Genomic DNA, 16,260 nt, shown 5'->3' on the forward strand with positions numbered 1-16,260 from the left:
CTTAGTGTTGTAAATCAAGAAGGCTAGAAATAAGACTTTAGCTTTTAGTACTTGTATTTTTTTTTAAGTTATCCTCCAATAATAGCAGGCACCACGACTTGCCATTTGCCACCTCCTTCATTTCTATGGCAGAATACTGCCTAGGGAGGGGAGTTTAATTCCCTGAATCATGATGACTGTGCAGGGCCTCAGCAAAGGTTGCACCAAGAGTCCTATTTCCCAGCTATCTGAGATCCCCATTAAGAATTTAATAGCAATAAAAGGAGAGATTTCTACCATCTACAGGAGTACTCTGTGGGCTTTTATAGTTAATGATTGCCCTTGAGTGCTGAAGAGAGTAATCTGTGGCCTGAAAGAAAAAGTTTTCCTATCTTCTAAATTCGGTCATCAAGAGCAAGATAGAGTGATGAATGCAAAAGAATGCTGTTGCGAGTGTTTAAAAAAAAAAAAAAATTCCTAGGAACAATGCTGTGTTATCTCAGAAGAGAGAGGTGCAAGAAGGCAAACTGATTTAACTCAGGGTTATGTAGAATCTTGAAAGACAACTGGGAAAACTATAGAAACTGATGTCAGAAGAAGACACAGGAAAAACAAGCATACATTTTTCAGAACCCTATTGAGAAGACCTAAGTTAAAACTGAATTTGTCACAATTAAGAAAAGATCTAGAGAACAAGGGAAGATACTCCATTAGAACAACACCAGTTGAAATGCATTCTAGGCTGAAGGTAGGTCCTGCTGTTGAGCGGCCCTTTACTGATAGATCAGGAGCCACATCCTCTAGGCCTGGAGGTTGGGTGGCAGAGGGAGACCTTGGGTGATCAACACCTACTCGGTTAACAATAGGCAAAGCCCAGAGGAGATGGTAGCTTCTCAGAGACCAAGGCATTACCGGTAGTTCTTTGCCCTGCTAGTTGGTTTTTGGCTTTTAAAGCCTAGCTTTTCATTATATTGGCATCTTTGTTGTGCTGAAAATAGAAGAAATAAGGGTAAGCAGAGCACCTAACCACCTAGAGGAGAAGAATTTGAATGAAAGGAGGAAGGAACATTGAAACCCAGGGAGCCAGAGCGGTATTTCTCTATTTAAGGTCAAGAATCAGTCTGTTTTTTTTTAAGTTTTTTCTTTAATTAATTAATTTTTGGCTGCGTTGCATCTTCGTTGCAGGGCACGTGCTTCTCATTGCGGTGGCTTCTCTTGTTGTGGAGCACGGGCTCTAGGCGCACGGGCTTCAGTAGTTGTGGCTCATGGGCTCTAGAGCGCAGGCTTAGTAGTCGTGGCGCACAGGCTTAGTTGCTCTGCGGCATGTGGGATCTTCCCGGACCAGGGCTCGAACCCGTGTCCCCTGCATTGGCAGGCGGATTCTTAACCACTGTGCCACCAGGGAAGTCCTCAATCTGTTTAAATTGCCTATTGGCATAAGGTTGGTTCAGCAGAAAAATATGAGGAACTAGAAACTGCAAACCCAGGGTCTGATTTTTCTGCTTATTACCAGGGGAGAGTATGAGGTAATAGTTTGAGGTCTTCTACTTGGGCTAACAAATTTGAAACTATAAGGCAAAAATTCTCTGCAGAAGAAATTTACTTAAATAAGATATAAAAGTAGCCCAAAGTTTCAAGTATTACCAAAAAATTTTTAAATAAATGAATGTTTGAATTTATATTTTCATCCTGTTGACTCATTTAAAGTGTTAGCATGCTTTTTAAAATTTAGTCGTTTAATTCCAATATGATTTATGATATTGTACATTAAAGGAAACCCCAAAGTTTATATTCAAGAGCTACAGAGCATAACACTTTAAAATATTTTTACAAACCAGCAGGGCAACAGCATTGTGGTCTAGTTTGCTGTAAATTAGTGATTAAAAAAAGAAAGCAAAAACCGATAATGATAGCTGACATGAAGAACTTACTGTGTATTCATTCATTTTATTTTCACACCTAACCCGTGAGGTGAGAATCATTATTGTTCCCATTTTTCAGATGAGGAAAGTCAGGCACAGAGAGGTTAAATGACTTGTCCAAAGTCATGTGACCAGTAGGTGATTAAAACCAGGATTGGAACCCAAGTTGTTTGACTCCAGGTTCTAGCTTTTACCCACCCCCCTCCACCCCTTCTTGAATGACAATGTGTATCCAGACAGTAAATGCTTCTAAGCTAAGACTTGTATAAACTTACCAACACAACTCAGTATTTATCCTTAGAAGGCAAATTGCTTGAGGAGTGGTCTGTACATTTGCATAATCTTTCACCACCACTTCTTTAACTTTTGAGTCAGTTCTTTTAAAGTGTGAGATGCCTTCACCTACCAAAACCAGAACTGATGCAATGATAAATATTCTTAGAGGCTTTCAGAAGTCACTGGTGTTTCTTGAGAGCTGAACAATTATTTATTATGTAGAAGATATGCTGTGAACATAAGCCCAGGGGCTCTTCAGATTAGCAAATAGTGTCTCATTAAAATGGACTCGGGTATTGTGACAAAAATACACTCTTCATTTCCTTTGGTTGTTATGAGTAATAAAAGTGTCTCCTTCCTCTCAGTCAGGTGGCTTCACACACATCTTCACTGAAGATATGCATGTAAGTCTATAAGTTTTCATTTTTCGCTCATGACTGCCTGACTTTCATAGTGTTATCATCATCTCCATTATTACTTTGAATTGTTATTGTGGGTATTTTGGGATCACGAATTTGATATTAAATAATTCATTGTCTTGGAAAACCCATTGTGGATCTACTTTCTAACTTTAAGTTTATATATTATCTATATTATGTTATATTTTTTTCAGAACAGAGACGCCAACAACAAGAATGAAAGTCTCACAGCTTTGGATGCCCTAATTTGTAATAAAAGTTTCCTTGTTACTGTCATCCACACTCTTGAAAAGCAGAAGAACTTTTCAGTGAAGGACAGGTATCAGCCCATTTGTTTATACTTTGAAAGCCATTAAGTAGAAAGAATAAAACCTGAGCCTCTCATTTTGTTTTGGAACTACAACCTGAGCTTGGTATCTGAGGACATGCATCTCTCCAGAGGCTGGTTGATTTGGGTCACCATGCAGTCCTGATGTTTCTTTCCATTTCAGATCACAACGCTCTAACACAAATTCTATTTTGAAGACACACACACATGTGACACCCCCCCTCAAAAAGCACCCTAAAAAAACCCAATACCAAGAAAACACATGAGTCCTGAGTCAAAAAGCAGAAGTGTGCTGTTTTCTATTTTTAAAAACACCCTGAAAATTCAGGGAAGACATTCACTTCTTGTTACCGCTCTAGTTTAAAGTCAACTAGAAAATGCTGAAAACCATATAAAATGACCGGAAGTTAACATTGCTGTGTGGTTTTTATGGATCGAGGACAAAGGTAGTTGAAACTTAGATGTTAAAAAAACGCACCCACAGGGCAGCACCCCGTTAGCATCCCATTGCCTGACCCCTCAAGTTTCCTTGGAAACTGCTATCGGCACCAGGCAAGCCACAGCTGATGATTAACCTGCTTAATCAAGACTCTGGTTTTTTTCAATATGCTTTTTTTCCATCATCTGTATATCTTTTTTTTTCTCTTTCAGTTTTATTGAGATATAATTGATATACAGCACCGTATAGGTTTAAGGTGTACAGCATGATAACCACAAACATCTCTTTTTCTGAGTTTGAGGTTTGTTTTGTTTTTTTTCAGATCGCACATATAAGTGAGATCATACAGTATTTGTCTTTCTCTATTTCATTTCGCATGATGCCCTCAAGGTCCATCCATGTTGCTGCCAACGGCAGGATTTCCTTCTTTTTAGGGCTGAATAGTATTCCGTTGTATATATGTACCACATCTTCTGATCCATCTGTCTGTTGATGGACACTTAGGTTGCTTCCGTGTCTTGGCTGTTGTAACCAAGGCTCTATTTTTAAATAGGTGTCTGTTTGCTTCCTTCTTAACCATTGCACTGCAAACTAAGCTGGTCTACCTAACCAGCATCCTCGAGGTGCTGACCAGGGACTTGATGGAGCAGTGCAGTAACATGCAGCCTAAACTCATGCTGAGACGCACAGAGTCCGTGGTGGAAAAGCTCCTCACAAACTGGATGTCCGTCTGCCTTTCTGGTTTTCTGCGGGTAAGTGTCGCATCCCTTGGTGGCGTCAGAGCTGACTGTATAGGCAGCTGTTTTTAGCAGATGCTGATGTCTTTGCCAGGATAAATCCTGAGCACTCTGTGGTGTCAGCATTTAACCACTTTTAGTCTTGGTCCTTACTAGGAGCACATGGAGGGGAAAATAAAATTTGTTTTTGCTGTAACTGGCCTAGGCAAGTACAATTCATTTAGAATTTCCTCGAGTAAGACTTTTTAAAAATTTTATTGTAGTGAGGACAATTAACGTGAGACCTACCCTCTTAACAGATTTTTCAGTGTACAAAACAGCGTCATCTATTGGCACAATGTCGTATGATAGATTTCTAGAACTTACCTTACATAACTGAAACTTTATACCCCTTGACTTTTGCATCCACCTTCACGTGGTTAATGAACATGTGCTGAGTGGAGGGCATATTTCAAATGCTGATGGAAACACACTGTTTTCAGGGCCTCTGAAGCATCTTGGAAATAGCCATTTACCTACCGCTACGCTCTCTGTAAGCTAATTACATTCAATTCCAACCAGTTATCCCATATGAAAGCAAGTCTCCAAAAAGCCGCCCGCCCCTTGAGTTCACTTTGTTACAGTTAAGTGAACATGGTTATAATCTAATTGAATCTTAAAATCTTTTCAAATGTGAACTTGGCACAGATTCCATTGGTTAAGAGGATAGGCTCTGGAGCCCGCTGCCCGGTTTGAATCTAGACTCCACCCGCTTACCAGAGGCCCCAAGCAGGTTTCTTGACCTGCCTGAGCCTTGGGTTTATAACCTGTACAACTGGAGGAAGAATATTTTAGGGCTGTTCTGAAGCACTGATGAGAAAATGTATCCAATTGCTTGGCACTGAGTAAGCACTCCATAAATGATGCCCATTATTATTATGAAATATTAGTAGGAAAGGAAGTGTGTTCTGTTGAACCCAGGCTTCATTCAGCCCTCCGAGGCCCCTGGTGCAGGACGCTCTTATCCTTCTTCAATTTCACCAGCCATCCAGATTCCAGCAAAACTACATAATTGTGTGTTTGTAGCTAGTTCTGAAATCTAATTAAAGTTTGAATAAGATACACTGCTGTGCCACAGGTTTTAACAGTGCTACTTAAGTTTAGATCCAAAAAGCAGTGCCTTAAATAGACTGTGCTTAGTTTAATGTTTAATGTAATCTTACAAGTAGATGCACAACCTTTTTTTTTTTTAACCAACCCTTTTCTCTCCCAAGGCAATGCCTATTTATTAAGATTAATGAAATCTGCCTTCTTTGCTGTATACTTGGTATAAATCATCACACACTTTGGGGAGATGTGGAGCGCTTATTTCTGGGGTGAATATTTTTGGCTTCCTCCATCCTAGCTTCAGCCGCAGCTGCTCTGAAACAGAGGCAGCAGGACCCTCACCCAGTTCCTGGGTCTCAGTCTCAAAAGGCAGCTCCTGCCTCACCACCTACCGTGCCACTGAGTCAGAAGCTCAGGGTGGGGCGCAGCAGTCAACGTTTCCAAATTCCTGCAGGTGGTTGCACCACCCAGCCTTTGAGAACCTGGGGGCAGTAGGAGGAGCGCTGGCCTAGGAGTCTTGGTTAGAAGCAGCAGGTTCGGGCTGTAAGTTCGTCTCGGCCCCAGCTTGCTGCGCGGCTCCAGGTACGGCCCTTTCCATCTGGGCATCCGTTTTCTACCCACCAAATGAGGTGCGTGGCCATTGGTTTTAACTCCCTTTCCAGTTCTTTCTCTGGGACCTTGTGATTCTTATTCTGAGCCCTCGAAGCCTAGTCAGAGCCTTGCCCTTGCTGCTCTTGGGCGTTAAAAAGGCGAGGCGTCCCCAGAATCTGCGCTCTGAGTCCAAATGGCCCCCTTGAGCAGAGGATTCCTCGTCAAGGTTTTGCAGTGCTGACTCAGGAGTGTCTTGGGCACTTGGGGTGGTGAGAGGCCAGCGTGCTCCCTGGGAGGAAGTGGCATCCGGCCCGTCGGCGATACTTTCATTTTCAGTGGAATAATTCCCTCTGGCGTGCAGGGCCGGACCTCCCCAACCAGGTGCCCAAGGGTGTGGGACTCTGACGGCCTGGCCCTCCTGCTCTACCCATCCTCCCAAACATCGGCCTGGGTGCCACGAGCACTGTGACCTCCAGGTAACTTCCTCCTCTGTGCCTCCAAGGCCCTGTGGGTCAAGTAATAATAATAACTACCATTTATTGAATGTGCCAGCCACCATGCTAAGAGCTTTGCTTCCTTTTTCTCACTGAATCCCGTGAGGTGAGAACCTTTAGGACCGTTTTGCGTACTGGGGAATTGGGGCACACAGGATAGACAAGACTTCCTTCCATAGAGGAAGATCCCATAGCTCGTGTGACAGCACCAGGGAGCTCTTAGCCACCCGGCTTAATGCCTCCCCAGGAAGGCAGCTCACTTCTTCCAGGCTTAGGGAGGGATTTGGAGCTGGAATGAGGTCACAGGTGCAGAAGCCTACAGCTCAGCCGTGGTCAGAGAGTCTGGTCTCACGAAGGAAAGGATGGTGAAGGGGCCAAGCTTAATTCCCATCACAGGATGGGAAGGGCAGGGTTGGTTCCATACACGGGGCTCTGCCCCAGGCCGGCTCCCTGGGAAGCTGTGTGCACCCTGGTCTGATGAGACGCCCAAGCCGCCAGCAGGTATGACTAACTTAGAACTTGTGTTCAGCGGTGACAAAGAAACGTCGTGGCTCCGTCGTTTCCTAAGCTGGCCACACATCCGGATCCCCCGGCAGGTGTTAAAACTACAGATGCCCAGGCCTCATCTCCAGAGATTCCGTGTCTAGAGTAGGGCCCAGACATCTGAATTCTTCATAAGAGTCCCAAGGGATTCTGGTGATGATTATCCAGGTTTAGAACCACGGGTGTGGGTAACGGTGCCAGATGAGATGTTACTAATCTGAGTCTAGCTGCACGCTTGTGGAGAATTCTTACCACAGAGCCATCGAGTCTGGAGCTGTCACTCCACACAGCCCAGAAGAGCCCACCGGCCCCCTAACGCCGACCTCTGCAGGTGCCTCCAGCCCCCTCCCAAGGGCACTTACCCCCATCTCTGATGTGCGCTGGAAGCAAAGAGAGAAGTGAGGTTCTAGGTTTACGGTCGGGATATTACCTAAGGGGGTGGAGGGAGAGAGATGAGAGCAGTGTGGTTGTGAACCTCTAAATAAAGGAAGTTTCTCATAAGAATTGAAATGTCATGTTCTAGTCCCAGCGCTCTCCCCACCTGGGAAATTTTTGAACATTCCAACCCTGTCCTACAGTAAGGAAGCGACTCCAGGATATGTCAGGAGGGGAGAGGAAAGTGATACAGGGCCCCAGTGGCAGGGAGGGCAGCAGAGGAGTGACAGGAAGCCCGGGACCAGGGAGGGCTGTGCTTTTGCAGTCAGTATAGAGGATGGTACGGGGCGGGTAGGGGTGGGATCCAAGAGACCTCAAAGACGTCTTAGCTTACCTCTTCAAGGGAAAACAGGTGAGAGAGCCAGTGGAACCCTCCTTTCCAAGCCAGATGCATTGGCTGTGAAGCTTGGCTTTGTAAACTGGTGCTTCAAGCCCTAGTCACGTGGCTGGCTTCTCGTCATCACTGAGGCAGTTGGACTTGCTGGTTCTGGGCCTGGCTCTTCTTCCCCCTTAAATTCAGTTTAATGTCCTTTTGATTACAGAGGGTTTATTTACTTAGCAAATACTACACGATGGATCGTCAAGCCAGGGCGACATGCTTTGAGAGGCTGCATGAAAGCAGGAACACACAAGCCTCCCCCTTGGGCTCCTCAGGGTCCATTCAAGCGCGAAGTGACTACAGAGTTCAGGCGTTTCAATAACAGCAGGGGTGGCCACCCCTGGTCCAGAAAAAGGTGCAGAAGGAAGTCATCAGGATGGGCCAGATGCTTGGGAAGATCCTTAGAGTAAGGATCTGGAATCGGCTCTGGCCCAGGGGAAGGAGGTGCGGTACACTGTGGCCTGTACCAGCAAAGGTGCCCGGGTGGGACTGTGCAGGCTGGGTCTGGGAAGGAGCCGGGGCTGGCCGCCTCACGGTCAGGAGGGGAGGCTGCAGACTGCAACTGAAGGCCACCTCCTTCGTGAGAAGCTGTTGACACCCAAAACCTTCCTCCTAGGTAAATGTATAAAATGTTTTTATGTTTATTCTGGTTACCAAGGCTAATCGTTCTGCATTTTTTTACATGCCATTTATTTTTAGCGCGCTGAAAAAAAAAAGGGCAGTTAAATAGGAATGTAAAGAAAGGTTAAATCTCTACCAACTGTTCTTAGGCCAACTGATGAGCACTGGGCTACCATAGAGAAGCTTAAGCATAAAAGAATGATCACCTCTGTAAATGCCATGAGAGTGTGCATGTACGTGTGCGAACACGCGTGTGTGTTGGGGGAGAAGAGGCAGTTTCCTGAGTTTTGCTCCTAGTCCTAAGTGGAGCAAAGTGTATTTTCTTGGGAGGTGCATGTTGACTGTTAGAAAACACTGCCGCCTGTCTCCTGTCGTAGGGCCATAAACTGAAACTTTGATCCTCTGGAAAGTACAGTGGATTCTGCCGAAAGCTAACTGTCACTTTTGCGTCTTTTCCAAGGAGACTGTTGGAGAACCGTTCTATTTGCTGGTGACGACTCTGAACCAGAAGATAAACAAGGGCCCCGTCGATGTAATCACTTGCAAAGCCCTGTACACGCTTAATGAGGACTGGCTGCTGTGGCAGGTTCCGGAATTCAGCACTGTGGTGAGTTTACGATGAAGCTGGTGGGGTAGAGAGTGAGTTGGGAAGCGTCGCTTGAAATGATCATTCCTACCACAGGAGGCCTCATACGTTCAGTTTATTAAAACCGTAGTTGATAAAATATTAACACGTGTTCACATAATAGATTTTAATTACTCGGATTGGGGGAGAAAGTATTGTCATGATGCCTGGGGTACTCCTCCATTTCCAAAGATTTTAATATCAGGATGGCTTATAGCTTTCAGCATCGGCAAAGGAACTGCAAAGCACTCCCTACTCAGCGCTTATAATTGCAATCAGAATTTCTCAAACGGCTCTGCTCTGGAAGACAATGTGTGAAGATATATTTCAACCAAATTGAGGCCGTCTTATTTTAGAACGATAACACAAGACAAATTCCACTGTGTTCCCCCTGCAACATGACGCCCTTACTTTATTTTCATGGATTAGTTACAAATGTTTGGTGTCATGCACTTATCGTTCTGTGATCTCACAGATATTTTTAGAGGAATGCTGTAAATCACGACAGGAAGATGATTGCTTGGCTGCTGGAGGGTTTCACCCATTTAAGATCTTCCTTTTCACCCGTCCCCACTCCACCCGCCCACTCTCTTCCTTTCCTAAAGGAAAAGAGACCAATTTTTTGCACATTCAGGAATTTGAGAGAGAGAGAGCCAAGCATGGCAAGTATCTCCAAAATTACTTAGGATTTTTTTGTGCTTTTCTGTTAACAGAGACTTGGAAAAGGGATTGCTGTATTTTGGTTTGATCTTTAGCTTTTGCAGAGATTCCGGGCTGCTTCACAATCTCATTAGTGGGGAAGGAGGAAAAAATTACAGTGGGGTTTTTGTGTTGCTCAGTAAAGGGGCCGAGGCTCCTGCGGCTTTGCTCTGGATGGCAAGCACTGCGGTGTCATCCTGGAAGAATTCATCCCCTAATTGGAGAAGGCACTATGGTGCTGTAGGCTATGTTATGGTTGTGTCCTCTGGTGGGAGAAGAGTCCCTACATCAGCTCTTTCGAGTCCTCGGTCACCGCTGGATGGAGCTGACCCTCCCCTGAACATGGCACATGCTTGGCCGCCATCCACAAGGTGGGAGGCGGAGCAGAAGGTCACCAGGTCTGACTCCTGTCCGGTACTCCCATCTGTGTCTGAGGGGGGGTGGAGTGCGGTGGTTCTCCGATGTTAGCATGCATCAGAGTCCCGAGAGAGCTTATTAAATGCCAGTTGGGAGGCAGCACCCCAGGGTTTCTAATTGCGTGGGTCTGGGGTGTGGCCCAAGAATTTGCATTTCTGAAGAGCTTTCTGCAGCTGCCGCTGGTCCAGGGCCACACAGGGAGAACTACTGATATAGTTGTTACTGAGTGGACTCTGGAGCCAGGCAGGTTTGAATCAAGCCTCTGCCACTGGCTAGCTGTGCGACTTTGGGCAACTTTGGGAACCTCTCTGTGCTTCCATCTCTTCACTTGTAAAATGGGGATGATGATCATGGTACCTGCCTATCTCATGGATGTTGTGAGAATTAAGAGTTGATATTCTGTAAAGTACTTAGACCATTGCCGGGCACATGAGTGTAAAGAGTTATTAAATTTAATTCAAATCTCCTCGGGCGCTTGTTAGAAATGCAGATCCAGATAGACCCATGCCTGGGCCTTCCGTCTGGACTGACTACATCAGAATCTCTGGGGGTGGAGCCCAGGCACGGATAGATGTTTTAAATGCTCCAGGTAATTCTAACGTGCATCCTGCAGGAGGAACCCCACTGGTACCCTGGAGGACAAATGATGAACTTGCATCAGGGCCTATTGACTCTCCTTTTACTGATTCAGGGTCTTGTCTTCAAACCCAGGGCCTTGGTCCTAATGCAGGTGTTCATGCTTTTACTTTGAGACATTTTAGGAGCCCCACAGGTTCCCAAAGAGAAATATTTGCAAGTGAATATAGGTCAGGGGAATCCAGCAGTGTTTCACTTTCATGAAAACACGAACCCGCACAGGAAGGAGAGGAGAGCAGAAGACGGAACTGGGAGTGGGGAGGACTCAAATGCCTGGAGCAACTTTTGAGGTTTGAGTCCTTTCTAATGCTTTACGTCGGAACACTTTTCCCCCTTTCATTTTGGAACGTTATTTATTTCACAGTCAATTAAGACCATGTGTTTCTGATGTGTTAACACTCAACTCATCATCAAAATGTTTCTTGATGCTGAAGACATTTGTGTCGACTTGGATTCTTTTTTTCCTTTGTAGCCCCTGGGGAAAAGGTTGACGGAAAATTATGTTTTAAGAAATCCACATAAATCTTCCTTTCCGAACACGGATTTGCCGGTAGATAGCGTTGAGACTGGGAGAGGGGTGGGCCACTTGTTTCTAGAGCCCTTGACTTTGAAATTGAGTTTTAATGCCTTTCCTTGGACCCGCCCCAAACCTCTTTCATGGTGGATGGTTATACTGGGAGCTCCAGAGCAGCTTGATCCGGTCTGTGCTTGTGTGACAAAATGTTAGCAGAAGGTCGATATAAAAGATTTAAGGTTTTTCATTTCCTTTCAGGCAAGTCCCCTCAGCCTTAACCATCATCTTTTAAATTTTCTTCCTTCCTCTCTTTCCCACCTCCCCCTGCCCTTTCTCACTTTACCCGCCTTCCCCACGCATGTACACCCAGTGATCTGAAGTCTTGACTTTCTAAATTTGCTGAGATGGTTTATGTATTTGAAAACCAAGGTGTGGTGAACGAATTCGCTTGTGTGTGTGTGTGTGTGTGTGTGTGTGTGTGTGTGTGTGTAAATATTTTCAAGGAAAAAAAAGGCAGGGAAAAAAAATCAAGAGCAGCCACCCAAACAACTTGAAATGACAGAGCCTGGTACCGTGGCTGGGACACATTTAAAAAGAGGCCCCCAAACCCCTGTTTGGCCAAATGGTGAAAACCACAGCGCCTCATCTAACAGCCTCAAAGTCAGGTTTCACTCCTCTAAAATTAGGATGTGTTCTCCCTGAGGTGTAGGGTGTTTTCTAGAACATAAAGGCAACATGCCAGTTGCTTATACATGAAATCATTATACTAACACATGGGCTCCAAGAAGTAATTCTTTGTTTGCTGTGCCCTGGGAGGAAAATTCCTCTGCCATTTCTTAAATGTAAGCAAAGCCCCATAAAGTCACTTCCTCTAGGGCCAGAAGAAACCATCCTCCGCCAGCAAGGCACTGCAGGCTGGTGTTCAGTGAGGCAAACTGCCATTACATTCTCCTGCTCCGGGCTAGGAGCATCAGGAGAGGGTTTGTACACACACACACACACGCACGCACGCACGCACGCACGCGCGCGCGCGCACACACGACTCCTCTAACATCCAGGGATTCCGAGTTGACAGCTAGAAGAGAGATAAGCCCTATTGCTCTAAGGTTTTTCCTCCTTTGCAAACTTTCAGGCACGTTCGATTTTGTGGCTGAAGGATCTCGGGCTCTCCCTTAGGGTGGGCTGTGTCTAGAGAGTCGTTCTGGAGCGGATCGCCTGAAACTTCGGAGAATCGAGTGAAGGTTGAGGATTTCAGTTCCGGGAAAGTGTACCACATGGGAGAAAGGACATTTGCTTCACTTTCAGGAGGCGACGAGAAAACCCAATAACTCATGGCAAGTGTGCTGAATTAGCAAGAGAAGGTTGACTTATAATCAAAGTTAAGCGAGAAATGGTTTTTTGAACTCTTAAACCCAGGAAATGAGCCTGCCAATCGGCTGTATCAGAGATAGCATCTTGGCGCCCTGGGAAACAGTGTTCTGACAAACATAATATTGCCCTCGTTCTCATATCTATGAGAAAGTCTTTAAGATTATTAGAAAGTCTTGGAAAAGCACAGATACTCGCTTACAGAAATCTTGATGCCTCAGCTATGATTTATTGAACGTTTCCACCAGCCCACACTAGGCTTTTCCCCCAATAGTTACCACGTTGCGGACAATCCTGGTTTGTAAAATATTTCACCTCTGACACAGCCCTAGCTATCCCTAGCAAGAGTTCCTCATCTGCAAGCTTCCTTCAACGCGGCCGCTGGGCCCTCCACTCCCCAGCTCCTTCTGTTCCATTTAGTTGGTCCTTTCAGAAGATCCATTATCCCCATAATTAAACAACCCACTGTCCCGATTAAGTCATTCTCTGTTACTTCAATTACATCCCATTGTTCATTAAACCCTGATGTTTGCACTTCAGCAATCTTGTTTTTAATACTCCTAGCATTTGTGGAGAAACAGTAAAGTTAATTAACAATTCTTGAGCTTTGTTTTTCTTTTTCTCTCTACCATAGTGCAGATCATTTCCATTATGGCTTGCAATAATACTGAAACCATTACTAACTCCATAGTTACTGTTCTGAGCTTCTGATCAGAGAAGCGAAACCATTTTTTATAATCATTTGTGGTAAGTCATCCTACTTGACGGCAGGCAGTGGAAAATGAAAAATTAACCTTAAATGAGTGCTTTAAATGATTCTCCTCTTCATATTCTTTCTTCTCACACCCATAGTCTTGGGATTAGAAAATAATTTCATTACCTAAATACACACGTACTTAATTTTCCTCTTTATGGCTCAAATATGACTCTGTTACTTCATCGTTAAGGATTCTTATTTATACTTGTTCCCCTCAGAGAATGGTAACTTTTATAGCAAACCATGGTGGAGATAAAGGCATTTTTAATTTATTTATTTATTATAAAATTTGTTTTATTCATTTATTTTTGGCTGCACTGGGTCTTCGTTGCTGTGCATGGGCTTTTTTCTAGTTGCAGCGAGCAGGGGCTGCTCTTTGTTGTGGTGCGCGGGCTTCTCATTGCGGTGGCTTCTCTTGTTGCACAGCACAGTCTCTAGGCACGCAGGCTCAGTAGTTGTGGCTTGCAGCCTTTTAGAGTGCAGGCTCAGTGGTTGTGGCTCGCGGGCTCTAGAGCACAGGCTCAGTAGTTGTGGCGCACGGGCTTAGTTGCTCCGTGGCATGTGGTATCTTCCCAGACCAGGGCTTGAACCCATGTCCCCTGCATTGGCAGGCGGATTCTTAACCACTGCACCACAAGGGAAGCCCAAGGCATTGTTTTAGATTTGTCTTTTATGGCATTGTCAAAGTCAGCATTCCATTTGAAGTTACTGTTATCTAGAGCAGGAATCAGCAAACAACAACCTGTGGGTCAAATGTGGCCCTGCTGCCTATTGTTATAAATAAAGTTTTATTGGCACACAGCCATACCCATTCATTCACTATTGTCCATGGCTGTTTTCCTGCTGCAGTGGCAGAGTTGAGTAGTTGCAATAGAGATGATAACAGACCTCAAAGTCCTAAATGTTTAGTATCTGGCCTTTTACAGAAATTTTGCTATCCCTTAATCTAGAGCTTGACATAATAGAGAAAAAAACCCCTAGAATCCACTCTCCTGCTCACCCCCCAAAATCTTGGCCTGTTTCCTCTCCTTCTAGGGACACAGCAGTGGAACTGCCTCACCACTATCCACAAAGCTGAAACTTATGGGCACTCTGCCAAAAAAACCCAGAAAACTGTGAAATACATTAAACCTAAAATACTGGAATCAATCATTTTGGGCTAAATTGGACAGATTCTCACTTGATTTTTGCATGAATAAGTGTTAGTAAATGCTAGCAAGTGTATAAGACTGGTGAGAGAAACTTAAATTTGAGGAAATTCTCTCCATTAACTTAATTTTTTTCTTCAAAATGGAAAAGGCCTTTCTCCCTCAGTATTCTGTCAGAGGGTTAAATACCCTGACCCAGGAAGCGTGGGGCTCTCAGTCTTTGGTGGGGAAAGGAAAAGGCGGGTGGGGGAGGGGAGGTCGGGCAGGCAAGAGCAGCGTTAGAGGGGCGGCTGGTAGAATGTCGCAGGGCTGACTCAGCTTGAGAAAAACCTCAGGTCAGAAGCTTTTCTGAGACTTGGACTTCTAACTCTGGGCTCTTGCTGCTTCTACTGAACTTCTGGAAGTGGTTTTCTTCTCTCTAATTCAGTTTAGTATAAGAACCAGACTTTTCTCTTGACCTTCATTTGGCTCTGCAGTGAAATTCGAAATGTATTTTATAGGTTTTATTTAACGAAAGCAATTATTGGCCTAAGACCGTCTATGATAAAGTCGCTGGCTTGTAATAAATTCTTTTAAAATTGATTTGTAGGTTTTAGAAGGTACTACAGAAAGGATGCAGCAACATCCCTGCCCTTATTAGCTGAGAATGTGGCTGATGAGTTAGTGAGGTAGCTGCATCAGCCTTTCCCCACTAAACTGGGGAAAATGGGGGGCCATGCCTCTTCCCCCGCTTTTGATGTGTCCTCTTAGCCCTCTGCAGCTTGTTTTTTCTGCCTCCCCAATGCCTGAAACTGCCAAGTTGTGTGAAGGGCCCATGGGTAAAGCTGCTAGTAAAGCAGGAATGTGGTTGTATGTCGGGGTGCTGTGTTGTTCAGCTCAGAAGAGGTGGGGTTTGGAGTCTGACCGTCTTGGGTGTGAATCCAGACTCAGCCGCGTTACAAACTGGCTGTGTGACCTTGGGCAAGTCACTCAACCTCTCTAAACCTGTTTCCTCATCTTTAAACAGGTGGATTATTTTAATTAAACCCTAACCTTGTACATTTTTTATGAGGTCAGGAAATAATATCTGTAAGATGTCTAGCCATCATGCCACGGAGTAGGTACTCATTATTTATTTATAACAGCTTTTCTCGTCTGAGCTGTTTTTCTTATCAACAGTATGGTTGAAGCAGAAACGGTCCCCTCAGCATTGGTTGGTTATTTGGTTGGTTGGTTATTGATGATGGGTGATGCAGGGCAGTTGATTAGCTGCATCCGTTGTCATTAAAAGCTTATGTCACTATTGAAAATGTTACTCATAACCCCTACATGTGGGCTTTTACAACCTATAGCAGACAGTATCCTCCTGGACAGATGTGAACAGGAGACCACAATGACACACCTGCCCAGCTAACTTGGACTGCAATCCTGCACATCTAAAAGGGCTGGACTGTGACCTGCTGCAAAGGACCGGGTCCTTCCAGTCTGGTCCTTTCTCTGGCTTTGGTCCCTGTGCCTTCAAGATAGCCTTGCCCTTCTAAGAACCCTTCTTGATAGTAGAGAAGGCATTGTTCCTGAATCCATTGTTCCTTGAGACCCAAGATACCTGTGGCTGAAGCAACAGCGGAGTTTCTCTCTCTCCCACATGAAGTTCTGAGGTGGGCATCCCAGCACTGGTGGGCGCCTCTGCTGGGATGTCCTCGCAGACCCCAGCTCCTCTCTTGCTGTCCTGAGGTCACCTCATGATCTAAGGTGTTTGCTCCCTGCCAGGCTCCTTCCACATTCCAGCCAGGAGGACATATGCTGAGCTATAGAAAAGTTGACCGACGGTCACCAGCTGTCTTTTAAGGAAGTTTCCCAGGGGCTGC

The 16,260-nt window shown here is 45.0% G+C and overlaps 1 protein-coding gene across 1 annotated transcript in view; it reads left to right on the top strand.

The window, feature by feature from the left end:
• The window catches only part of PLXNC1 (plexin C1), a gene marked incomplete at its 3' end in the record, with an annotated part of 139,682 nt that overhangs the window by 96,795 nt on the left and 26,627 nt on the right, over positions 1-16,260 (top strand). Inside the window, exons 18-21 of the mRNA XM_082667025.1 lie at positions 2,543-2,581; positions 2,791-2,915; positions 3,917-4,115; positions 8,710-8,856. Coding sequence (XP_082523151.1) covers positions 2,543-2,581; positions 2,791-2,915; positions 3,917-4,115; positions 8,710-8,856 — 510 coding nt within the window. The remainder of the gene's footprint in view (positions 1-2,542; positions 2,582-2,790; positions 2,916-3,916; positions 4,116-8,709; positions 8,857-16,260) is intronic.

The sequence above is a fragment of the Grampus griseus genome (assembly GCF_964374135.1).
Source record: "Grampus griseus genome assembly, chromosome: 11".
Classification (NCBI taxonomy): Eukaryota; Metazoa; Chordata; class Mammalia; order Artiodactyla; family Delphinidae; genus Grampus; species Grampus griseus.